We start from the raw sequence: 25,596 nt of genomic DNA, 5'->3' as shown, positions 1-25,596 counted from the left end.
CGAAACTTTTTTTGTTTGTTATATTTACCGACGTTCAAAAACTGTTTTTGAGAGAACTGTTTTGGAAAAGACTCGCTCACTTCTTCCATAAAAGCTTCGCTGTTTTAGCCACATCGTCCATAAAAGCCTCTTGCAGGCGATGAGTCACAATAACGTGGCTAAATTATATTGACCAGACCACACACTAGAAGGTGAAGGGACGACGACGTTTCGGTCCGTCCTGGACCATTCTCAAGTCGATTGTCCAGGGATGGTCCAAGACGGACCGAAACGTCGTCGTCCCTTCACCTTCTAGTGTGTGGTCTAGTCAACATAAAAGCCTCGTTCCTGGCAACTTATTATTTTTTTCATATTAAGATTTAAAATTCTCTCTAAAAAAAAAGTCGACCAATCCGTTAAAAATACGACGCATTAGTACAGATTAAGCAGCGTAATATTGACGTTTTCTACGCATAGGCCTCGACAGGTTAGGTTAGGGTTTTTACGTTTGTGGGCTGGCAAATCCGTCGTATTCTTTACGTAGCGGGAAATTGGGTTAACAGGTTGGATCTTAAAGGCGCGACTCTGCCATACGCTTGAGTGACGAGTACAAGCTCTAACTACCACTCAAGCGCTGAGAACACCATCTAACTACCACTCAAGCGCTGAGAACACCATCCAACTACCACTCAAGCACTGAGAACACCATCTAGCTACCACTCAAGCGCTGAGAACACCATCTAACTACCACTCAAGCGCTGAGAACACCATCTAGCTACCACTCAAGCGCTGAGAACACCATCTAACTATCACTCAAGCGCTGAGAACACCATCTAGCTACCACTCAAGCGCTGAGAACATCATCTAGCTACCACTCAAGCGCTGAGAACATCATCTAACTATCACTCAAGCGCTGAGAACACCATCTAGCTACCACTCAAGCGCTGAGAACACCATCTATCTACCACTCAAGCGCTGAGAACACATTTAACTACCACTCAAGCGCTGAGAACACATTTAACTACCACTCAAGCGTTGAGAACACCATCTAACTACCACTCAAGTGCTGAGAACACGCTCTAACCACTACTCAAGCGTTCAGAACAAGCTCTAACTACCACCCAAGCGCCCAGAACACCCGCTAACTACCACCCAAGCGCTCAGAACAAGCTCTAACTACCACTCAAGCGCTCAGAACACGCTCTAACTACCACTCAAGCGCTCAGAACAAACTCTACCACTATTCAAGCGCCCAGAACACCCGCTAACTACTACTGAAACATGTAATCACCATCACTCTCACAACCTGTGAAACAAATGAACAGGAGAAGTCGTAACTACCGCTTGTGTTCCCTGAGTGACTGTTCTTAATTACTTTAATACTGGATGGACCGGAGGGGGGGGGGGCTACAGTCGGTCACTAGCAGCATAGCTGGGGGCTACAGCCGGCGGCTAGAGACACAGCATAAGGTTACAGACAGTCTCAGGGGCATAGCAGGGGAATATAACAGCATCTCTGGAAAGGACAAAGATCCAACTTCGGGCCCCTTGGGGGTAGGTCTATGGCTCATTTGTCTGTGTAAGAGTAAGGGGTAACTCTTGACTCCCTAAGACAAGGCACAGAGCTAAGCTGAGCGTCCTGGAAGTGGGCACAGAGCTAAGCTGAGCGTCCTGGAAGTGGGCACAGAGCTAAGCTGAGCTTGGGAAGAGAGTGCAGAACTTCTTTTGTACGCTCATTATTCTTTTGTACAGTCAGTGTGGTCTAGCGGTAACCTTGCTGAGACACGCCAAGGAGCATGGAGCCCCTAGCTGTCCGGGTTCGAATCCTTTAGGGGGTGTAGAGAGTTTTTTAATGCATGTTGGCTTGGGGACCATACAAGCATGACCCATATATATATATATATATATATATATATATATATATATATATATATATATATATATGCGTCAAAAACCTGAAAACAAAGAGTGTTGGGGAGTTTATATTTGCTAACAATAGCACAATAAAGGTCTCCGGCCGCTGTCTGTCAGCTCTGCTTTTAAAACAATTTCATGAATTTTGATGGGCGCAAATGAACGATTTAATCAAATTGTCTGGTAATTAAAATATAACCCAGTACAAAAATATATCATAAACTATCTATTGAAATATGATGCACTAGATATTGCTAGATCTCACCTGCCTGGACCCACCTATCAGTGACGATGGGGGAAATCAGGACTGACCCAGCTATTTATAATGACGTCATCGTTCTTTTCACTTGGGGATAATGACTATAATTGCTTTCATTGTTCCGTTTCAATGAATACAATGATGATGTGGGTAATTGATTGTTTATTTGACGGTGATACAAGCCTTTATATAATTGGTGCATTGTGGTTAGAGGTGGATAGAGAAGTGATGTCATTGGGTGACGTCACTAGGATGACGACATTTGGATGACGTCATTAAAGTTGCCATTTTTCCCCGCTGGTGTTTGGTGGCGCTGGTGAGTATTTCCAACTAATATCTGCTTTAATATTCAGTTCGTAGTGGAGCTAAAGTCAACAAACAATAAGAAGTTACTTTAAATAAGTTCTAATATATATAAACTTTAAACATTAGCTTTTCTAAGCTAGTAATTTTAAATCGTGTTGATTATGCCCCCAAGAACGGGACCTAATTATGTCATACTATCTTCTTGAGGTTATCTTGAGATGATTTCGGGGCTTTAGCATCCCCGCGGCCCGGTCGTCGATCAGACCTCCAACCCCCCCCAGGAAGCAGCCCGTGACAGCTGACTAACACCCAGGTACCTATTTTACTGCTAGGTAACAGGGGCATCAGGGTGAAAGAAACTCTGCCCATTGTTTCTCGCCGGCGCCCGGGATCGAACCCGGGACCACAGGATCACGAGTCCAGTGTGCTGTCCGCTCGGCCGACCGGCTCCCCAAACTTACTAAACTTAAACCAACTAAACTTTAGACCAACTAAACTTAAGACCAACTAAACTTAAGACCAACTAAACTTTAGACCAACTAAACTTAAGACCAACTAAACTTAAGACCAACTAAACTTTAGACCAACTAAACTTAAGACCAACTAAACTTTAGACCAACTAAACTTAAGACCAACTAAACTTAAGACCAACTAAACTTAAGACCAACTAAACTTAAGACCAACTAAACTTAAGACCAACTAAACTTTAGACCAACTAAACTTAAGACCAACTAAACTTTAGACCAACTAAACTTAAGACCAACTAAACTTAAGACCAACTAAACTTTAGACCAACTAAACTTAAGACCAATTAAACTTAAGACCGTTTTGAATTTTTTTTATAAAGGTCTTGTGTCTTGTATCTAACAGACCGGAACGTCGTCACATAAGGGTCCAAGACGGACCGGAACGTCGTCACATGAGGGTCCAAGACGGACCGAAACGTCGTCACATAAGGGTCCAGGACGGACCGGAACGTTGTCACATGAGGGTCCAGGACGGACCGAAACGTCGTCACATAAGGGTCCAGGACGGACCGAAACGTCGTCACATAAGGGTCCAGGACGGACCGGAACGTCGTCACATGAGGGTCCAGGATGGACCGGAACGTCGTCACATAAGGGTCCAGGACGGACCGGAACGTCGTCACTTGAGGGTCCAGGATGGACCGGAACGTCGTCACATAAGGGTCCAGGACGGACCGGAACGTTGTCACATGAGGGTCCAGGACGGACCGAAACGTCGTCACATAAGGGTCCAGGACGGACCGAAACGTCGTCACATAAGGGTCCAGGACGGACCGGAACGTCGTCACATAAGGGTCCAGGACGGACCGGAACGTCGTCACATAAGGGTCCAGGATGGACCGGAACGTCGTCACATGAGGGTCCAAGACGGACCGGAACGTCGTCACATAAGGGTCCAGGACGGACCGGAACGTCGTCACATAAGGGTCCAGGACGGACCGGAACGTCGTCACATAAGGGTCCAGGATGGACCGGAACGTCGTCACATAAGGGTCCAGGACGGACCGGAACGTCGTCACATGAGGGTCCAGGATGGACTGGAACGTCGTCACATAAGGGTGCAGGACGGACCGGAACGTCGTCACATAAGGGTCCAGGACGGACTGGAACGTCGTCACATAAGAGTCCAGGATGGACCGGAACGTCCCTAAGGGCCCAGGACGGACCGGAACGTCCCCACATAAGGGTCCAGGACGGACCGGAACGTCCCTAAGGGTCCAGGACAGACCGGAACGTCGTCACATAAGGGACCAGGACGGACTGGAACGTCGTCACATAAGGGTCCAAGACGGACCGGAACGTCGTCACATGACGGTCCAGGACGGACCGGAACGTCCCCACATAAGGGACCAGGACGGACCGAAACGTCGTCACATACGGGTCCAGGACGGACCGGAACGTCCCTAAGGGTCCAGGACGGACCGGAACGTCCCTAAGGGTCCAGGACGGACCGGAACGTCGTCACATAAGGGTCCAGGATGGACCGGAACGTCGTCACATAAGGGTCCAGGACGGACCGGAACGTCGTCACATGAGGGTCCAGGATGGACTGGAACGTCGTCACATAAGGGTGCAGGACGGACCGGAACGTCGTCACATAAGGGTCCAGGACGGACTGGAACGTCGTCACATAAGGGTCCAGGATGGACCGGAACGTCCCTAAGGGCCCAGGACGGACCGGAACGTCCCCACATAAGGGTCCAGGACGGACCGGAACGTCCCTAAGGGTCCAGGACGGACCGGAACGTCGTCACATAAGGGACCAGGACGGACTGGAACGTCGTCACATAAGGGTCCAAGACGGACCGGAACGTCGTCACATGACGGTCCAGGACGGACCGGAACGTCCCCACATAAGGGACCAGGACGGACCGAAACGTCGTCACATACGGGTCCAGGACGGACCGGAACGTCCCTAAGGGTCCAGGACGGACCGGAACGTCCCTAAGGGTCCAGGACGGACCGGAACGTCGTCACATACGGGTCCAGGACGGACCGGAACGTCGTCACATAAGGGACCAGGACGGACCGGAACGTCGTCACATAAGGGTCCAGGAGGGATTGAAACGTCGTCACATAAGGGACCAGGATGGACCGGAACGTCGTCACATAAGGGTCCAGGACGGACCGGAACGTCGTCACATAAGGGTCCAGGACGGACCGGAACGTCGTCACATAAGGGTCCAGGAGGGATTGAAACGTCGTCACATAAGGGACCAGGACGGACCGGAACGTCGTCACATAAGGGACCAGGACGGACCGGAACGTCGTCACATAAGGGTCCAGGACGGACCGGAACGTCGTCACATAAGGGTCCAGGACGGACCGGAACGTCGTCACATAAGGGACCAGGACGGACCGGAACGTCGTCCCATAAGGGTCCAGTACGGACAGGAACGTCGTCACATAAGGGACCAGGACGGACCGGAACGTCCCTAAGGGTCCAGGACGGACCGGAACGTCCCCACATACGGGTCCAGGACGGACCGGAACGTCGTCACATAAGGGACCAGGACGGACCGGAACGTCCCTAAGGGTCCAGGACGGACCGGAACGTCCCCACATACGGGTCCAGGACGGACCGGAACGTCGTCACATAAGGGTCCAGGACGGACCGGAACGTCCCCACATAAGGGACCAGGACGGACCGGAACGTCGTCACATAAGGGTCCAGGACGGACCGGAACGTCCCCACATAAGGGACCAGGACGGACCGGAACGTCGTCACATAAGGGTCCAGGACGGACCGGAACGTCCCCACATAAGGGACCAGGACGGACCGGAACGTCCCCACATAAGGGACCAGGACGGACCGGAACGTCGTCACATAAGGGTCCAGGACGGACCGGAACGTCCCCACATAAGGGACTAGGACGGACCGGAACGTCGTCACATAAGGGTCCAGTACGGACCGGAACGTCCCCACATAAGGGTCCAGGACGGACCGGAACGTCCCCACATAAGGGACCAGGACGGACCGGAACGTCGTCACATAAGGGACCAGGACGGACCGGAACGTCGCCACTCTCACTACATATGTGCAGGCTGTGTTATATAATATCTTATATAGCGACAGCGCGTTGATTAATTCATCAGTAAAAAAATTCATATATTGGTCATTGTGACTTCACCTATTTAATCCACATTAAGTTTTTTATGTATATTGTCAATGCTTAATGTGCCTTTGTGCCACAGCTGTTGTTTGTACCAGTGTGCCACAGCTGTTGTTTGTACCAGTGTGTCATAGCTGTTGTTTGTACCAGTGTGTCATAGCTGTTGTTTGTACCAGCGTGTCACAGCTGTTGTTTGTACCAGCGTGTCACAGCTGTTGTTTGTACCAGCGTGTCACAGCTGTTGTTTGTACCAGCGTGTCACAGCTGTTGTTTGTACCAGTGTGTCACAGCTGTTGTTTGTACCAGTGTGTCACAGCTGTTGTTTGTACCAGCGTGTCACAGCTGTTCTTTGTACCAGTGTGTCACAGCTGTTCTTTGTACCAGCGTGTCACAGCTGTTGTTTGTACCAGTGTGTCACAGCTGTTCTTTGTACCAGCGTGTCACAGCTGTTCTTTGTACCAGTGTGTCACAGCTGTTCTTTGTACCAGTGTGTCACAGCTGTTCTTTGTACCAGCGTGTCACAACTGTTCTTTGTGGCACAGAATTAACAGGTATTCAGGCCCTCCACATAGAACATTGTCAATGTTTACACTGCTGTGTTCACTGTATTCAGAAATTTGATGTTGATGATTTTTGTACCACAGATCCCGTAGACTGTTGTGGCCCCAACTGAGCAGTTTACATGTGTGGTGAGCCACTTATATATCTGCTAATTACTCCCCCCCCCCACACCACCCAGCGGGCGACAGGTGTGGAGAGTTTACCATCCTGTGTCTCCACTACACAAAGTAAACTTTGGGTATTCATTTAAGATTGCCACGAGTATTCATCATTATGAATGAAATAAGTTTAACATTTCAGTAAGACGTCTGCTTGTCACTCAGTCGTAGATGTGCTGTTGTATTTCAGGACCTCCTTAAGGCCTTTGATAGAGTTCAGCATGAACGGCTACCAAGGAAGATGGAAGGTCATGACATGGAAGAAAACACCGAGGAACATAAGCGTTCACTATAGCGCTTATAGTGAGCCCTGAAGAACACCCACACACACTTGAGAGAGACGTGAGTAGCACTGGGAGGAAATACGCCAAGCGCGGTTTAATGTTGGTACCAGAAAATCCCTTAAGCTAGGGATAAGTCTGGCGCTAATTAAAATATTATTAATACGGTCATTTGTGGCTTAAATTGCTGGTGTTAAGGGTGGTAATTAACAGTGAGGTGAGGCCGAGAGGGCAAGGCATCTATGTATTAAATGTAGAGAAGAGTGTGTGCTACTTAGCAGTATCTGCACAGGTCCCACTCACCACAGGTGAGGTCCCACTCACCACAGGTGAGGTCCCACTCACCACAGGTGAGGTCCCACTCACCACAGGTGAGGTCCCACTCACCACAGGTGAGGTCCCACTCACCACAGGTAAGGTCCTACTTGGGCAACTCTGTGCAGCCCAAGTCGCTAAGGGCTGTACCTGGGACCTAATACCTGGGACCCGGGGACCTGGGGACCTGATACCTGGGACCTAGATATCAACAGGTTTTTGAACCCAACAGAATAGGGGAGAACCCACACTAGCGTGTACTAGCTGGATACATGCTGTCAGTGGTGGATTAGAGAGAAGTACTGGCTTGGGAATACGGATTTGGAAATTGGATTGTAGAATGGGCAGCCATCTAGCATTGTTTAGACAGATTGGGTTGAAGAATAGATTGGTTAGTGAGTGTATTGTAGGAGACGGTGGGTTCCTACAACACCCCGACCACACGAGAAACTAATACAGTACCTCTACCACAAGAATACAGTACCCCTACCACAAGAATACTGTACCACTACCACAAGAATACAGTAGCCTTACCACAAGAATACAGTACCTCTACCACAAGAATACTGTACCACTACCACAAGAATACAGTAGCCTTACCACAAGAATACAGTACCTCTACCACAAGAATACTGTACCACTACCACAAGAATACAGTAGCCTTACCACAAGAATACAGTACCACTACCACAAGAATACAGTAGCCTTACCACAAGAATACAGTACCCCTACCACAAGAATACAGTACCCCTACCACAAGAATACAGTACCCCTACCACAAGAATACAGTACCCCTACCACAAGAATACAGTACCCCTACCACAAGAATACAGTACCCCTACCACAAGAATACAGTACCCCTACCACAAGAATACAGTACCCCTACCACAAGAATACAGTACCATACCACAAGAATACAGTACCCCATTACAAAAATACAGTACCCCCATTACAACTATACAGTACCCCTACCACAACAATACAGTACTCTCACCACAATACAATACCCCCACCACAAATACAGTAACCCCACCACAACAATACAATACCCCCATCGCAAAAATACAGTTCCTCCCACCACAGCAATACACTACCCCACCTCAACAATACAATACCCCCACACCACAGCAATACAGTAACTCACCAGACCAATACAGTACCCTCACCACACAAATGCATCACCTCCACCACAACATTACGACACACCGCAACATTACCATACACTCACCATACAATAATACACTCATTATACAATAATACACTCATTATACAATAATACACTCATTATACAATAATACAACACCCTCTCTCAACACAGCCCCATCCAGTATTCAGCAAGAGCCCCCACACACCCTTACACAACACCACACCAGCTCTCTCACACACCTGACTCCACAACCGCCTCAGCCTCAGAATGACAAGTGTATACACAGCTGGCTTTCCAGGCAGGTGTGTAACAGATGACCACATATATGGACCAAACCTGACAGCCACAACGCACTCAAAGCATTGAACAATTGTGATTGAAAGTCCCTCTGTTACAAATGTTCAATTGAAGCTCCTTTGCATTCGTGGGTGTGAGGGAATATGTTCCTTTGTGAGGTGCTGAAGGAGGGGTGAGAGAGAAGGGGTCACGGTAGTGCCATAGTTACCCCGGAAGGTCACTTGGAAGGTCAGAAGGGGGGAGGGAGGGGGAGGGAGTTGTTGCAGTACGGGGGGGGGGGACTTTGCAAGTGCAATGCAAAACGTCGAAGTGGATGGTGGTGGTGGTGGTTGGTAGATAGTCCAGACGGCACCACGCTCACAGCGATACTGAAGGAGCGGGGCCCAGCTCTCCTCCCCCTCACTCCTCTCTCTCTCTCTCTCTCTCTCTCTCTCTCTCTCTCTCTCTCTCTCTCTCTCTCTCTCTCTCTCTCTCTCTCTCTCTCTCTCTCTCTCTCTCTCTCTCTCTCCCCCCCTCTCTCCCAGGGTTCTGACTGTGGGTGGTTATGGTCTGAAACAAATCGTCTGCCCCTAATGACGTTCGTCGGCTGTTTTGTCCTGTCTATTTCAGTCTGGTTCACTCCGACTGTTTCTATTTGTGTCCGGCTGTGTCAATTTCTGTCCGGCTGCTTCTTTTCTGTCTATTGTTGTTCGGGTGCTTCTGTCTGTCTATTACTGTCCGGGTGCTTCTCTTCTGTCTATTGTTGTTCGGGTGCTTCTGTCTGTTTCTCTCAGGGTGTTGATGTAGGAATGGGGGGGGGGTCAGCTGCGAATCATGTTGGTCTTTTTAGTAACGAACATGGAGAGGTACAAGTGAATGAATAAGTTTGGAAATGTGGAATGTGTTTTGAGTTAAGATAGCAGGCGGGCTGTCCGCCTTGCTGACACGATGTTATGACAGCAGGCGGGCTGTCCGCCTTGCTGACATGATGTGATGATAGCAGGCGGGCCACCAGCTGTGGGAGTGGGGCGTCTCATCTTGGGCCACCAGCTGTGGGAGTGGGTCGTCTCATCTTGGGCCACCAGCTGTGGGAGTGAGGCGTCTCATCTTGGGCCACCAGCTGTGGGAGTGGGGCGTCTCATCTTGGGCCACCAGCTGTGGGAGTGGGGGGGTCTCATCTTGGGCCACCAGCTGTGGGAGTGGGGGGTCTCATCTTGGGCCACCAGCTGTGGGGGTGGGGCGTCTCATCTTGGGCCACCAGCTGTGGGAGTGGGGCGTCTCATCTTGGGCCACCAGCTGTGGGAGTGGGGCGTCTCATCTTGGGTCACCAGTTGTGGGAGTGGGGCGTCTCATCTTGGGCCACCAGCTGTGGGAGTGGGGCGTCTCATCTTGGGGCATCTCATCTGCCCAATACTGTCACTATGGCGGTGTGTCCACTCACAGGATGAGTGACGCTGCCCCATAAACTCGCCTTTGGGGCCAAATTTAAAAAAAATTTGGTAGCAAATTTTTGTTAAGAGGTATCTGAGCACTATGTTACATTGATCTTTTTTCATCATTGCATTGGCTATATAATTCTTACATATATGTTCATAGATTAGGGCTGTAGCCCTCTGTGGTTTTGAAGCCATGTTGTCTGCTGTGATATCTGGGAGCATCTTTCGTGTACTTCACAAGTCTGTGATTAATTATTTGCTCGAATATTTTTCACGGGATCTCGAGATGGGAAATTGGTCTGAAATGTTCTGTTTGGGTTTAATTCCCAGATTATGAATTAAACTGATAATGGTATTTTTGTAGTGTGTGGCGACTCTAGTCCGGCTGCATGAACCGCGTGTAATGTGTGAGTATAGTGATGGATTACTGTCACTGGCAGATTATAGGCAATACCAATTTTTGATGACTTGCGAATGGTCCAGGACGGACCGAAACGTCGTCGTCCCTTCACCTTCTAGTGTGTGGTCTGGTCAACATACTTTAGCCACGTTATTGTGATTCATCGCCTGCATATGAATACCAATTGGTTTATTTCGCTAATGCCTGGAACCTTGCTCATAAAACTAGTTCCTATTCATCTTTTGAGGTAGTTATGTGGTTCATAGGATGCACTCATTGCGAAAGTTTTTAAAAGACGATTGTTTGCATTGGAAGAAATGTTGCAGCTCTGTCGTCAACTAGATTTATAATATATCTTTCTGTGTTTGGACAAAAGTTGAAATATTCATCAAGATTTATGCTGAATATTATTTCCAATACTTCCTAAGTTCATGTTCTTGTTCTGTCTTCGTAAAGCTTACGTCCTGAGGCGTCTTAGATGTTGGGTGTTGGTCTGGGTCATCTTGTAGCCTCGTACCATCTTCCTCTGTCTTAATCCTCCTCATAATTCTTGCATCATCAACAAACATTGAGAGGAACGAGTCTATTCTCTCTGAGAAATCATTTACATATATCAAAAATAGTATAGGTCCAAGGACTGATCCCTATGGGACTCCACTGGTGACGCCTCGCCACTCCGAGACCCTATCCCCCCTCTCAGTGACTCGCTGTCTTCTGTTGCTTGGGTACTCCCTTATCCAGTGGAGTACCTTCCCTTTCACTCCCGCCTGCGTCTCCAGCCTATTCACTAGTCTCTTGTGTGGTACTGTGTTAAAGACTTTCTGGCAATCCAAAAATATGCATTCTGCCCATCCCTCTCTATCTTGCCTGGTCATGGAATTCATTTCATCCTGTTTGGCATGATTTACCATCCCTGAACCCATGCTGATGTTGTGTTACAAAGTTCTTTCGCTCCAGATGTTCCACTAGTTTTTTCGCACATTCTTCTCCATCAGCTTGCATGGTATGCAAGTTAGGGACACTGGCCTGTAGTTCAGTGCCTCCTGTCTATCACCATTCTTAAATATCGGGACTACATTGGCCGTCTCCCAAATTTTTGGCAGTTTCCCTGTTACCAGTGATTTGTCGTACACCATGAATAGTGGCAGGCACAGAGCTTCTGCTCCTTCCTTAAGTATCCATGGGGAGATTCCATCCGGTCCTATAGCTTTTCTCACATCCAAATATAGCAGATGCTTCCTCACCTCCCCACTGGTAGTCACAAATTCCTCTAGTGATGTCTGGTTATATATTCCCGCCCTTATCTCTGGGACTTCTCCTTGCTCTACTGTGAAGACTTCCTGGAATTTCTTATTGAGTTTTTTTGCGTGGCTGAGAAGGTCTGGTGTTGGGGGTTAATTAGGCCATGGAATGGGGGAGCAGGGGGGGGGGCATGTGGTGGAGGGGGAGGGAGGCCATGGGTTGGGGAGTCTGGGGTGTGGGAGCAGGGAGATCAGTGGTTGGGGGAGGGAATTTGTGAGTTGGTTACCAGGGTCTCAGAAGATTCTGGGGCGAGGGGTGGGGGTGGGGGGGGGGGGGTTATGAACCCCAGGTAGCCTAGTGAAGCGAGTCTACCAGATGAGAGTTATTCTACACACCTGACCAGAGACTAGAAGACGGGGGGGGGGGGAGGGAAGTTAATTAAGTAAACGTCAGTGAATGACTAAGTGGAGACAAGCAGAGGACGAGCATCTTATAGAAGTTTGTTGAAAGGAGATGTCGACATTTTGTTACGTGGCGTGACGCAGACGGACGTCGTAACGCGTCACTTGAGTTGCTAGCGTCGTCAGGGACTGACGTACGTCACCGCCTCCTGGGAAGGAAGAAGAATATGGTTCATGGTGAAGTGTTTGAGTGAAGGCTACAGTGTACAACTGGTGATGAAGCTGCCGGGACGCGACGTATGCCATTTCTCAGTGATTATGAAGATATTAGGGACGGCCTGAAGCCTAGAAGGTGGTCGTATTCCTGTGTGGACCCTAATGTGTTGCATCCTCGGGTGGGTGAGAGCAAGCAGGTGTGTCAGTGTGAAGCCTGCCAGGCGACTTCGTAGACCCAAATCGGGACTGTAAGAAGCTTTGAGAGACAGTCCAAAAGGATTTTGGTGGACGACTAAGAGTCACGCCATGTTGGAGCGTCAAAGGAAAGAGTCGTCGTATCCTAAAATTCTGAGGTTTACGTGTGGAGAAGTTTGTGGTGTCTGAGGAAGATCATATGGTGCACTCCAAGTGAAGAGCTGAACTTCAATTGTAGAGTGGAACTTAGATTGTAGGGGAGCTACACGTTTCTTTTGTGAAGCCGCATAAAGGAACTTCACAGGCATTTGAGTGGAGACTTCAGATGCAGTAGATATTGGAAGGAATGCAGAAGTAACTACCTAATTTTGAAGACCTCAGACAGATGTTCTTAGTTGTACGCCTCAGGAAGTGGACCAGAGAGTCGTATGGACGCCTTGATATGTAAGCGGGAGTGTTTGACTGCATATTGGCGTGAGTGACGCAGTGTAAAGTGAGAAAGTTACGTATTTCTTGCAGGAGATATCGCTATATGCTTGTAACAATAGTCAACTCCAAGCAGTAGGCTGAGGGCCGGTAATTGAGCAGCAGCCTAGTACAGTTTATTTGACGGTATGGTTTTAAACTGTTGCCGGTTTATAGCAGCCTAGGGTACAGTACTGTAACATACCTGGTTGATAACTGGTTGATGGGGTTCTGGGAGTTCTTCTACTCCCCAAGCCCGGCCCGGGGCCAGACTTGACTTGTGAGAGTTTGGTCCACCAGGCTGTTGCTTGGAGCGGCCCGCAGGCCCACATACCCACCACAGCCCGGTTGGTCCGGCACTCCTTGAAGGAAACAATCTAGTTTCCTCTTGAAGATGTCCACGGTTGTTCCGGCAATATTTCTTATGCTCGCTGGGAGGACGTTGAACAACCGCGGACCTCTGATGTTTATACAGTGTTCTCTGATTGTGCCTATGGCACCTCTGCTCTTCATAACATGTATATTTTTCTTATTTTATTATATGTATTGTCATGTAATAAATGTTTGTCTGTTGACAACCGATTTTGCTCTTGTCCTAGTGAGGATTCCTAGGTAGAGAGAGAGAAGCGTGTGCAGATCGGCTCACGGCGAAAAATAGTATAGTAAAGGGGAATTAGGAGAACAGCCCAGAACAAGGAGAATGTGGGGGGAGTCACGGCGGCTCGAGAGGGTGTGTATTCATGACCAATAGGCCAGATTGGAGCCGTTCCCCAAATAAAGGTGACGTTGAACCCCTCTCCGAGTATACAGCGATTACAGGGTGATCTTCTAACTCCCCATATGCACGCCAATGTCCATTGCTAATTGATTGACTACAGCAGCAGGGTGGTTGCCGTGGTCGATCATATTTTATCAGGGAGTGGATGGGGTCTCTTCGCCTGTAAGTAAAGTATCAGTTAAGTTCAGTATCCAGTTTATAAAATCCCCGACCCCTGATAGGGATCAAGGAAAGGTAGGGGGGAGAGGGAGGGTGTGGGGTGAGGGGAGTGGGGGACAGGGCAGATAATGGGTGAGGGGGAAGGGGGGCCAAGGAGGTTATGGGGTGAGAGGGGGAGGGGGACAGGGAGGGCATGGGGTAAGAGGGCACAGGGAGGGTAAGAGGTCATGGGGGAACGGGGTACAGAGAGAGTATGGAGATGAGGGAGGGGGGACAGGGAGGGTATGGGGTGAGGGGGGAAGGGAGGGTTAGATGAGCATTTGAATGGGGACAGGGAGGGTTCAGTATAAGGGGAGTTTCTAAGGGAGGAAGATGGGGATGTTGTCCTCTCCTCTAGGGGTTACTGGGGTGCTGGTTAGGGTTCCCCACTTCACTCTGGGATTGAGTTGGGGGCTGTAGTTCCCTCGTTCTCTCCTCTCCCCCTGCACTTCGTCTTTGCTTCTGCTGCCATTACTCTCTCTTTCCTTGTCATGTTCCTCTCTGAAGGACTATTTCCCTGTAACCATTCACATGGTTCAGATGGCTCCTCCTTGCTAGAATTGCCTCCTTTGCAATCTCATTTGCAAACACTATCTTTATGAGGCGATTTTTGTCCTTGTTGTACCAGCCTAGCCTGAAAACCTTCTCTATACTTTGTCCAACCCCCTTCCATCTGTAACCCCTGTAGGATTCCTCTCAGTGCCTGATTTTCCTTAATAATCCATTCAGTCTTACTGAACCCTTCCTGTTCTTTAATGCCCACTACTACCACTGATCTTTTCCTCTCCAGCAGCTGACTAGTGCACCATTCAGCTTCCTGTGAGGTAGCTGCTTTCGTGGCTACTTCCTTCACTATGGTATTGCTTCTGAACTCTTTCTAAGCATTTCTGCAAATGTTGCAAGTACAATGGCAGTCCCTTCCATTGATGCATTTCCATCTCCTCTTGGAATGATTATCTGAAGCTGAGCCTGAGTATTGTTCTCTTTGAGCCGTTTTATCTCTTCATTTGCTGCTAACTGCTCGTTATGTAGTGTGTTTGTGTGTCACTATTCACCTAGTTGTGCTTGTGGGGGTTGAGTTCTGCTCTTTCGGCCCGCCTCTCAACTGTCAATCAACTGATTTTTTCACACACACACACACACACACACACACACACACACACACACACACACACACATAAGGGGCCTCGTAGCCTGGTGGATAGCGCGCAGGATTCGTAATTCTGTGGCGCGGGTTCGATTCCCGCACGAGGCAGAAACAAATGGGCAAAGTTTCTTTCACCCTGAATGCCCCTGTTACCTAGCAGTAAATAGGTACCTGGGAGTTAGTCAGCTGTCACGGGCGGCTTCCTGGTGTGTGTGTGCGTGTGTGTGTGTGTATGTCAGTGTGTCAGTGTGTTTGTGTGTGTGTGTATGTCAGTGTGTCAGTGTGTTTGTGTGTGTGTGTATGTCAGTGTGTTTGTGTGTCTGTATGTCAGTGTGTTTGTGTGTTTGTGTGTGTGTGTGTCAGTGTGTTTGTGTGTCAGTGTGTTTGTGTGTCAGTGTGTGTGTCAGTGTGTTTGTGTGTCAGTGTGTGTGTCAGTGTGTTTGTGTGTTTGTGTGTTTGTGTGTTTGTGTGTCAGTGTGTTTGTGTGTCAGTGTGTTTGTGTGTCAGTGTGTTTGTGTGTCAGTGTGTCAGTGTGTTTGTGTGTCAGTGTGTTTGTGTGTCAGTGTGTTTGTGTGTCAGTGTGTTTGTGTGTTTGTGTGTTTGTGTGTTTGTGTGTCAGTGTGTTTGTGTGTTTGTGTGTTTGTGTGTTTGTGTGTCAGTGTGTTTGTGTGTTTGTGTGTTTGTGTGTTTGTGTGTTTGTGTGTCAGTGTGTTTGTGTGTTTGTGTGTCAGTGTGTTTGTGTGTTTGTGTGTTTGTGTGTCAGTGTGTTTGTGTGTTTGTGTGTTTGTGTGTTTGTGTGTCAGTGTGTTTGTGTGTCAGTGTACTCACCTAGTTGTGCTTGCGGGGGTTGAGCTCTGGCTCTTTGGTCCCGCCTCTCAACCGTCAATCAACTGGTGTACAGGTTCCTGAGCCTATTGGGCTCTATCATATCTACACTTGAAACTGTGTATGGAGTCAGCCTCCACCACATCACTGCCTAATGCATTCCATTTGTCAACCACTCTGACACTAAAAAAGTTCTTTCTGATATCTCTGTGGCTCATTTGGGCACTCAGTTTCCACCTGTGTCCCCTAGTGCGTGTGCCCCTTGTGTTAAATAGACTGTCTTTATCTACCCTATCTATTCCCTTGAGAATCTTGAATGTGGTGATCATGTCCCCCCCTAACTCTTCTGTCTTCCAACGAAGTGAGGTTTAATTCCCGTAGAGTCACCTCGTAGCTCATACCTCTCAGCTCGGGTACTAGTCCAACCCGTTCTCGCAAATTCGTAAAGTCAATAATGACTTATTAACTACGTGCATAGGTGATATACTAAACATAATAGATACCCTTAAAAAGATTCATAGAAAACACCGACCTTACCTAACCTTGTTAGTATCTTAAGATAAGCATCTTATTGCTCCTAGTCTGGTGGCAAACCTTTGAACCTTTTCCAGTTTAGTCTTATGCTTGACTAGATATGGACTCTATGCTGGAGCCGCATACTCCAGGATTGGTCTGACATATGTGGTATACAAAGTTCTGAAAGATTCCTTACACAAGTTTCTAAAGGCCGTTCTTATGTTAGCCAACCTGGCATATGCCGCTGATGTTATCCTCTTGATATGAACTTCAGGGGACAGGTCTGGCGTGATATCAACCCCCAGGTCTTTCTCTCTCTCTGACTCTTGAAGTATTTCATCTCCTAAATGATACCTTGTATCTGGTCTCCTGCTTCCTACCCCTATCTTCATTACATTCATTTGCTTGGGTTAAACTCTACCAATCATTTGTTCGACCATTCCTGCAGCTTGTCCAGGTCTTTTTGGAGCCTTAAGCTGTCCTCCTCTGTCTTAATCCTTCTCATAATTTTGGCATCGTCAGCAAACATTGAGAGGAATGAGTCTATACCCTCTAGGAGATCATTTACGTATATCAAAAACAGGATAGGTCCGAGTACAGAGCCCTGTGGGACTCCACTGGTGACCACGCCAATCTGAGGTCTCACCCCTCACTGTAACTCTCTGCTTTCTATTGCTTAGGTACTCCCTTATCCACTGGAGCGCCCTACCAGTTACTCCTGCCTGTTTCTCCAGCTTATGCATCAGCCTTTTATGGGGTACTGTGTCAAAGACTTTCCGACAATCCAAAAAAAATGCAGTCCACGCATCCTTCTCTTTCTTGCTTAATCTTTGTCACCTGATCGTAGAATTCTATTAAGCCTGTAAGGCAAGATTTACCCTCCCTGAACCCATGTTAATGGGTTGTTACGAAGTCCCTTCTCTCCAGATGTGTTACTAGGTTTTTTCTCACAATCTTCTCCATCACCTTGCATGGTATACAAGTTAAGGACACTGGCCTGTAGTTCAGTGCCTCTTGTCTGTCACCCTTTTTGTATATTGGGACTACATTAGCCGTCTTCCATATTTCTGGTAGGTCTCCCGTTTCCAGTGACCTGCTATACACTATGGAGAGTGGCAAGCAGAGCGCTCCTGCACACTCTTTCAATACCCATGGTAAGATTCCGTCCGGGCCAACGGCCTTTCTCACGTCCAGATCCAACAGATGCCTCTTGACCTCAACTCTTGTAATTTCGAACCCTTCCAAGGCCGCCTGGTTTACTGCCACCTCTCCTAGCACAGTGGCCTCTCCTTGTTCTATTGTGAAGACCTCCTGGAACCTCTTGTTGAGTTTCTCACACACCTCTTTGTCATTCTCGGTGTACCTGTCCTCACCCGTTCTAAGTTTCATCACCTGTTCCTTCACTGTTGTTTTCCTCCTGATGTGACTGTTGAGCAGTTTTGGTTCAGTCTTGGCTTTATTTGCTATATCATTTTTATACTGTCTCTCTGCTTCTCTTCTCACACTAACATACTCGTTCCTGGCTCTCTGGTATCTCTCTCTACTTTCTGGTGTTCTGTTATTTCGGAAGTTCCTCCACGCCCTTTTGTTCAGTCCCGTTGCTTCCATACATGCCCTATTATACCATGGATTCTTCTTTTGCTTCTCGGTTTTTTCCCTTTTGGCCGGGATAAACCTGTTTACTGCCTCCTGGCACTTTTTGGTGACATAGTCCATCATGTCTTCTACGGACTTGGTTCTGAGTTCTGTGTCCTATGGTATATCCACTAGGAATTTTCTCATATCATAATTTCCTTTTCGGTAAGCCAGCCCTTTATTTCCCAGTTCTTCTTTTGGGGCGATAATTCCTAGCTCAACCAGTTACTCAAAGCTCAATACACTATGATCACTCATTCCCAAGGGGAGCTTCCAACTTAACTTCCCTTATATCCGACTCATTTAGGGTAAATATCAGATCAAGCAAAGCTGATTCATCCTCTCCTCTCATTCTTGTCGGTCCCTTGACGTGTTGACTTAGAAAGTTTCTTGTTGCCACGTCCAGCAGCTTAGCTCTCCAAGTATCTGGTCCTCCATGTGGGTCTCTGTTCTCCTATCTTCCCGTGATTGAAGTCTCCCATGATTAGTAGTCTGGATCCGTTCCAGCTAGCCACAGAAGCTGCTCTCTATTATGTTAATGGTAGCCATGTTGTTTCTATCATATTCCTGTCTGGGTCTTCTGTCATTTGGTGGGGGGTTATATATGACTATTACTATCATTTTTTTGTCCTCCAAGAAATACTGTCTAGATTAACACTGACGCACTGTCCTGTGTCAGTCTGTCTGTCTGTCTGTGTGTCAGTGTGTCAGCAGACAGGAGGGCAGCCAGAGGTCAGTCTGGCGACAGACTCGTCCTCGGCGAGTCTGCCACAGCCTCCCAGGACGGGGGGGGGGCGGGGGAGGAGATCTCTGAGGGCGGGGGAGAGGATCAATGTCTTAAAATCTGGCGCCGGTCGCCAGTGTGGTGGCTGGGGGGGGGGGAGCGACCCCGTCGCCAGAGCCCCTCCTGAAAATAGTTTTGTTTTTGGTTCTCTGGCGTGGCGTCGTTTTTGTAGTTGTTGTTTTGGCGGGAGAGTGTGAGGCGCTCGTCTTCACGAACGGTGATGTGTGTCACAAACACTCGCTGGATGCTTGCTCACCCGTCGCCAGCACCACCTGGATGTTTGCTCACCCGTCGCCAGCACCACCTGGATGCTTGCTCACCCGTCGCCAGCACCACCTGGATGCTTGCTCACCCGTCGCCAGCACCACCTGGATGCTTGCTCACCCGTCGCCAGCACCAGCTGGATGCTTGCTCACCCGTCGCCAGCACCAGCTGGATGTTTCCTCACCGTCGCCAGCACCACCTGGATGTCTCCTCACCCGTCGCCAGCACCACCTGGATGTCTCATCCGTCGCCAGCACCACCTGGATGATTCTAACCCGTCGCCAGCACCACCTGGATGACTTCTCACCCGTCACCAGCACCACCTGGATGTTTCCTCACCGTCGCCAGCACCACCTGGATGTTTCCTCACCGTCGCCAGCACCACCTGGATGTCTCCTCGCCGTCGCCAGCACCACCTGGATGTTTCCTCACCGTCGCCAGCACCACCTGGATGTTTCCTCACCCGTCGCCAGCACCACCTGGATGTTTCCTCACCGTCCCCAGCACCACCTGGATGTCTCCTCACCCGTCGCCAGCACCACCTGGATGTTTCCTCACCGTCGCCAGCACCACCTGGATGTTTCCTCACCCGTCGCCAGCACCACCTGGATGTCTCCTCACCCGTCGCCAGCACCACCTGGATGTCTCCTCACCCGTCGCCAGCACCACCTGGATGTTTCCTCACCCGTCGCCAGCACCACCTGGATGTTTCCTCACCGTCGCCAGCACCACCTGGATGTTTCCTCACCCGTCGCCAGCACCACCTGGATGACTTCTCATCCGTCACCAGCACCACCTGGATGTTTCCTCACCGTCGCCAGCAACACCTGGATGTTTCCTCACCGTCGCCAGCACCACCTGGATGTTTCCTCACCGTCGCCAGCACCACCTGGATGTTTCCTCACCCGTCGCCAGCACCACCTGGATGTCTCATCCGTCGCCAGCACCACCTGGATGTTTCCTCACCGTCACCAGCACCACCTGGATGTTTCCTCACCGTCACCAGCACCACCTGGATGACTTCTCACCCGTCACCAGCACCACCTGGATGTTTCCTCACCGTCACCAGCACCACCTGGATGACTTCTCACCCGTCACCAGCACCACCTGGATGTTTCCTCACCGTCACCAGCACCACCTGGATGTTTCCTCACCGTCGCCAGCACCACCTGGATGTTTCCTCACCGTCGCCAGCACCACCTGGATGTTTCCTCACCCGTCGCCAGCACCACCTGGATGTCTCATCCGTCGCCAGCACCACCTGGATGTTTCCTCACCCGTCGCCAGCACCACCTGGATGTTTCCTCACCCGTCGCCAGCACCACCTGGATGTTTCCTCACCCGTCGCCAGCACCACCTGGATGTTTCCTCACCCGTCGCCAGCACCACCTGGATGTTTCCTCACCCGTCGCCAGCACCACCTGGATGTTTCCTCACCCGTCGCCAGCACCACCTGGATGTCTCCTCACCCGTCGCCAGCATCACCTGGATGTCTCCTCACCGTCGCCAGCACCACCTGGATGTCTCCTCACCCGTCGCCAGCACCACCTGGATGTCTCCTCACCCGTCGCCAGCACCACCTGGATGTCTCCTCACCCGTCGCCAGCACCACCTGGATGTTTCCTCACCCGTCGCCAGCACCACCTGGATGTTTCCTCACCCGTCGCCAGCACCACCTGGATGTCTCCTCACCCGTCGCCAGCACCACCTGGATGTCTCATCCGTCGCCAGCACCACCTGGATGTCTCATCCGTCGCCAGCACCACCTGGATGATTCTAACCCGTCGCCAGCACCACCTGGATGATTCTCACCCGTCACCAGAACCACCTGGATGTACAAGTGTGTACTACACTGATGGGCAGGGTTACTAGGAGAATCAGATACTGCTGGGAAATCAGACAAACGGCAAGATTTTCTCTGAAGGCTCTTGATTTTAGTTTCTGAAGCTGAGTCCCCTCAGTAGCCCATATACGTACACTGTAAGAAAGGATCTCTGTCCAACTGCAACTGTTAGCATACATTTAGCATAAGATGGTGGGACATCACAGCCTCCATATTATTCGTTTCCCAAACCCACCCTTTGATGACGTCACAGGTCGGGTACTCAGGCCAGTTTTGCATAACAACTGTTATATCCTACAAAAATAATTAGCAAACTTAAATGGTTGAAAAGTTTACTTTTTTGCGTAGATTAGTGTAGCAACAGACTGCCATAAGTGGGTTGGTGAGGTGAACACCAGAAATGATGAAAAGTGGGCGGAGCATGTAGCTGAACCCTTTGTGTGATTGGCTGTTGTGGTGAATGTCAACAAAGAGTTTCTACCAATGAGATACAAGCGCGGGAATGCTTCCTCCAGCACAACAACCCGCCTTATGGGCTGCTGTTGGTCTCTTGATAGTGCAATGTTCTCCCAATAGGTGACACCAGCTGTATCTTAACGGCTGCTTGTTGATAGTGTAATTTAATGCCAATAGGTGGCATCAGCTGTCTCTTATGGGCTGCTGCTAACCTTACCTGTCGATAGTGCAGTTTTCTGCGGATAGATGGCATCAGCTGTACTATTATTGCCTACGATGACAGAGAGAGAGAGATAAGAGAAAATATATACATTTTCTTCCGTTTTACTTATCATTTTAAAATATCGGACGTCTCGTAGTCACAGCTCCATCATTAGTACTAAAAAGAGAACATACAACGCAAGATTACCTAAAAACATTAATATAAAAATCAAAGTTATGGACTCATTAAATGAATTAAAATAACTAACAATTAAAAACCTAAAGTAAACTATATACAAAATAAAGGGCAGAGATACTTACGAAGAAGAGAATAATAAAGAACTCAACAACGCACTTGAAGGAACCTTACCTTGCCTTGCGGTTACCTTGCGATGATTTCGGGGCTCAATGTCCTCGCGGCCCGGTCTTCGACCAGGCCTCCTCATTGCAGGACTGGACTGTTGGACGCGGGTGCTCGCAGCCTGACACAGTCTGATTGATCAGGTATCCTTTGGAGGTGCTTATCAAGAGGACAATTATGGAAGAGGTCAGTTAAACAAGAGGACAATTATTATGTCAATTATTATTTGTAGTACGCTTTTGTTTGTAAGGTCCTGTCGTGTTCATCTGTGTGGACCGTTGTGTCCAGGAAAGATATCGAGTGTTGACTTTGTTCTAGGGTGAAGCTCAGGTTACTGTGTGCAGTGTTAGTCCATAAGAAGAAGTCTTGAAACTGTTAGATCCCTCCTGTTGTGATGCCTTAAGCTCCTGTTTTGTTTGTTTTGTTCTTCTATCATGCTCCTGTTTAAGAGTGCTGGGTTTGTACGGGACTCTTACATCCATTACTGCAACTCCTCCCGGAGAGACTCGGACACACACAACATCAATAAGATAGAGACTCTTAAGGAGACCGTACGACCGGGAGCCAGACTTCTCTCACGAGATGTGGTCTCACTATATCCCGGCGGACCACAAGGAGAGGCGACGAGAGAAGTAGCGAATTTCTTCGAGAAGAACAAACACAGGATTAAAAACGAACTACGGGAAGCTGGCGTATGGCGCACCCCCACCCAGGCATTTACTCGAGGAAGCGATTCTGTATGTTATGTGGGACACGATCCGCAGCTTCGACGGAAACGCATACAGGCAGATTAAGGGGTACAGCCATAGGGGCCTCCAGCAGCGTAGCGATAGTAGAGGTCTCCGTCCACATAACCTTTCAAACAATGAGGACGGACAGACAAGAAGGCCTGCTGACCTACCATAGATACATAGACGATATCTTTGGCATCATAACAGGAGGAAGCCAACAGTTACAAGACTTTTCGCGTGGTCAAACACGGCACACAGTAACCCGAGTCACCCTTAGAACAAAGTCAATACTCGATTTCTTTCCTGGATACAACGGTATATAGGACAACGGTAAGGGATCACGACAGGACTCCACAAACAAAAGCATACAACAAACCGACAAACCCTCACTCACACCTCGCTTACAACTCAGGACACCCACTTTCCCTGAAGAATTCCCTATCCTTCTCCCTAGGATTTGGACTCAAAAGGATCCCGAGTAAGGAACAGGACTCCCAGAATTAAAGAACCTCTGGGAACGTTTCAGAAACAGAAGCTACCCAGACGGAGCACCGACAAAAGCAGCTGAGAAACCCAGAAACCTAGAGAGGGGCGCACTTCTACAAGCAGCCAAAAGGGAAAACAATCTAGACAGATGGATCCTACCAACACTCTTCTTCCCAGGGCTCTCAGACCCACTACAACTGAACCTTCAGGACATATGGGATTGGATGAGGGGAAACCTGTGGAGACCGCTCAGTCTGGTCCCACTTTCCAGAGAGAGAGAGAGATCCATGATCATACTTCATTGGGTCCAGAGAGACCCACAATGGTAGCCTGGAAGAGAGAGAAGTCACTAAGGGACCGCCTAGTTCGAACACATTTCTCACAGATAATGGACTCTTCCAACGGGTCGGCCGGTAGGGAGCCGGTCGGCCGAGCGGACAGCACACTGGACTTGTGATCCTGTGGTCCTGGGTTCGATCCCAGGCGCCGGCGAGAAACAATGGGCAGAGTTTCTTTCACCCTATGCCCCTGTTACCTAGCAGTAAATAGGTACCTGGGTGTTAGTCAGCTGTCACGGGCTGCTTCCTGGGGGTGGAGGCCTGGTCGAAGACCGGGCCGCGGGGACACTAAAAGCCCCGAAACCATCTCAAGATAACCTCAAGATAACGGTGCTACGGCCCGTGGAGGGGACACCAGCTGAATAAACAGTGTGGCACAGTGGTCACCAGGATCAGGTCGGGCTTTCCTTAGCTATGCCCGGTGGTTGCAAGTGACGAGTCTCTATATCCTAAGCTATCCATGTGTAAACTCTTGTGAGCAGGAACCGGGTCATCCTCTCCAACCTTCCATAACTGAATTTCCAATCATTAGACCCTTCAAACTCCTGATTTGATTTTGATTTGAACTACGAACTGTTTGCTTCTGGTATTTAGTTGTCCATGGCTGCCTCAAGGGCCATGGGCCTTGATCTTGGGTCAAGATCAGTCTAGTCTGATCTGTCTTGCTTCCCCATTAAAGAGTTGTGTCAGGAAGTTCGCTTCTGTGGCGTCCACTAACTTTACTCTCCATATATCTTGACCGCTCCGCGAGTTTCTTGTTTCCCTTTTCATTTTCCCATTGTTTACATCTCTCATGACTATAAAATGTGCTCTCATTTTGTGGGTCGTTGTTGCTGTTGCTTATGTGATGCTTATTATAGCTCTAATTACAGCTCTAGTGTTCACTTCACATTGCAGGTTGGGTCGTGTTCTCTGGTGAGCTGCCACCATCAGCTGACCTCCGTCCTCTGTTGGCACACTGCTGACGGCCTCTGGGAACACACAGCTGACGGTCTCTGGGAACACACAGCTGACAGCCTCTGGGAACACACAGCTGACGGCCTCTGGGAACACACAGCTGACAGCCTCTGGGAACACAGCTGACAGCCTCTGGGAACACACAGCTGACAGCCTCTGGGAACACACAGCTGACAGCCTCTGGGAACACACAGCTGACAGCCTCTGGGAACACACAGCTGACAGCCTCTGGGAACACACAGCTGACAGCCTCTGGGAACACACAGCTGACGGCCTCTGGGAACACACAGCTGACGGCCTCTGGGAACACACAGCTGACGGCCTCTGGGTACACACAGCTGACGGCCTCTGGGTACACACAGCTGACGGCCTCTGGGAACAAAGCGTCAGTAAATATCTCCGTAAGTCTTCTTTTTGTATCGGTGTGTGTACTCACCTAGTTGTGCTTGTGAGGTTGAGCTTTGGCTCTTTGGTCCCGCCTCTCGACTGTCAATCAACTGGTGCATTCATGTGCGTAAACGTGTGTATTTATAAGGCGTTTACAGTCTCCTTCCAAGTGTGAAGAATGTTGTTTAACCCAAAATTACTTTGAACTTAGTTCTACAGCGTTCCAGAAGACCAACTTTGCTATCAGGGAACTATCAGGGAAAACTGCCAAGCCATTATGACTATATAGCACTGGGAAGGGGTCAGGATAAGGATTTGGGATGGGACGGGGGAATGGAATGGTGCCCAACCACTTGTGGACGGTCGGGGATTGAACGCCGACCTGCAGGAAGTGAAACCGTCTGGCCCAAGTGGTGATAGGAGAGGGAAAAAATTAAGAAATGAGGAAGGAGTGAATTATGGAAATGAAAAAGGAGAGTGACGTGGTTGAAGGGAGGG

General features: G+C 49.2%; 2 protein-coding genes across 2 annotated transcripts in view; one reads left to right on the top strand and one right to left on the bottom strand.

Annotated features, from left to right (window-relative positions):
• Positions 1-9,178, bottom strand: part of LOC123771900 (major facilitator superfamily domain-containing protein 4A) — a gene marked incomplete in the record, with an annotated part of 75,531 nt that extends 66,353 nt beyond the window's left edge. The window contains 1 exon segment of the mRNA XM_069337745.1: positions 9,066-9,178.
• Positions 9,179-19,727: 10,549 nt separating this feature from the next.
• Positions 19,728-21,143, top strand: LOC138372187 (uncharacterized). Its single transcript, XM_069337502.1, has one exon. The coding sequence runs from the start codon at positions 19,728-19,730 to the stop codon at positions 21,141-21,143; it is 1,416 nt and encodes a 471-aa protein (XP_069193603.1).
• The last annotated feature ends 4,453 nt before the right edge of the window (positions 21,144-25,596 follow it).

Source organism: Procambarus clarkii, chromosome 38, assembly GCF_040958095.1.
Source record: "Procambarus clarkii isolate CNS0578487 chromosome 38, FALCON_Pclarkii_2.0, whole genome shotgun sequence".
In the NCBI taxonomy this organism is placed as follows: Eukaryota; Metazoa; Arthropoda; class Malacostraca; order Decapoda; family Cambaridae; genus Procambarus; species Procambarus clarkii.
The sequence above is the reverse complement of the archived record's forward strand: the minus strand, read 5'-3'. Positions and strand labels throughout refer to the sequence as shown.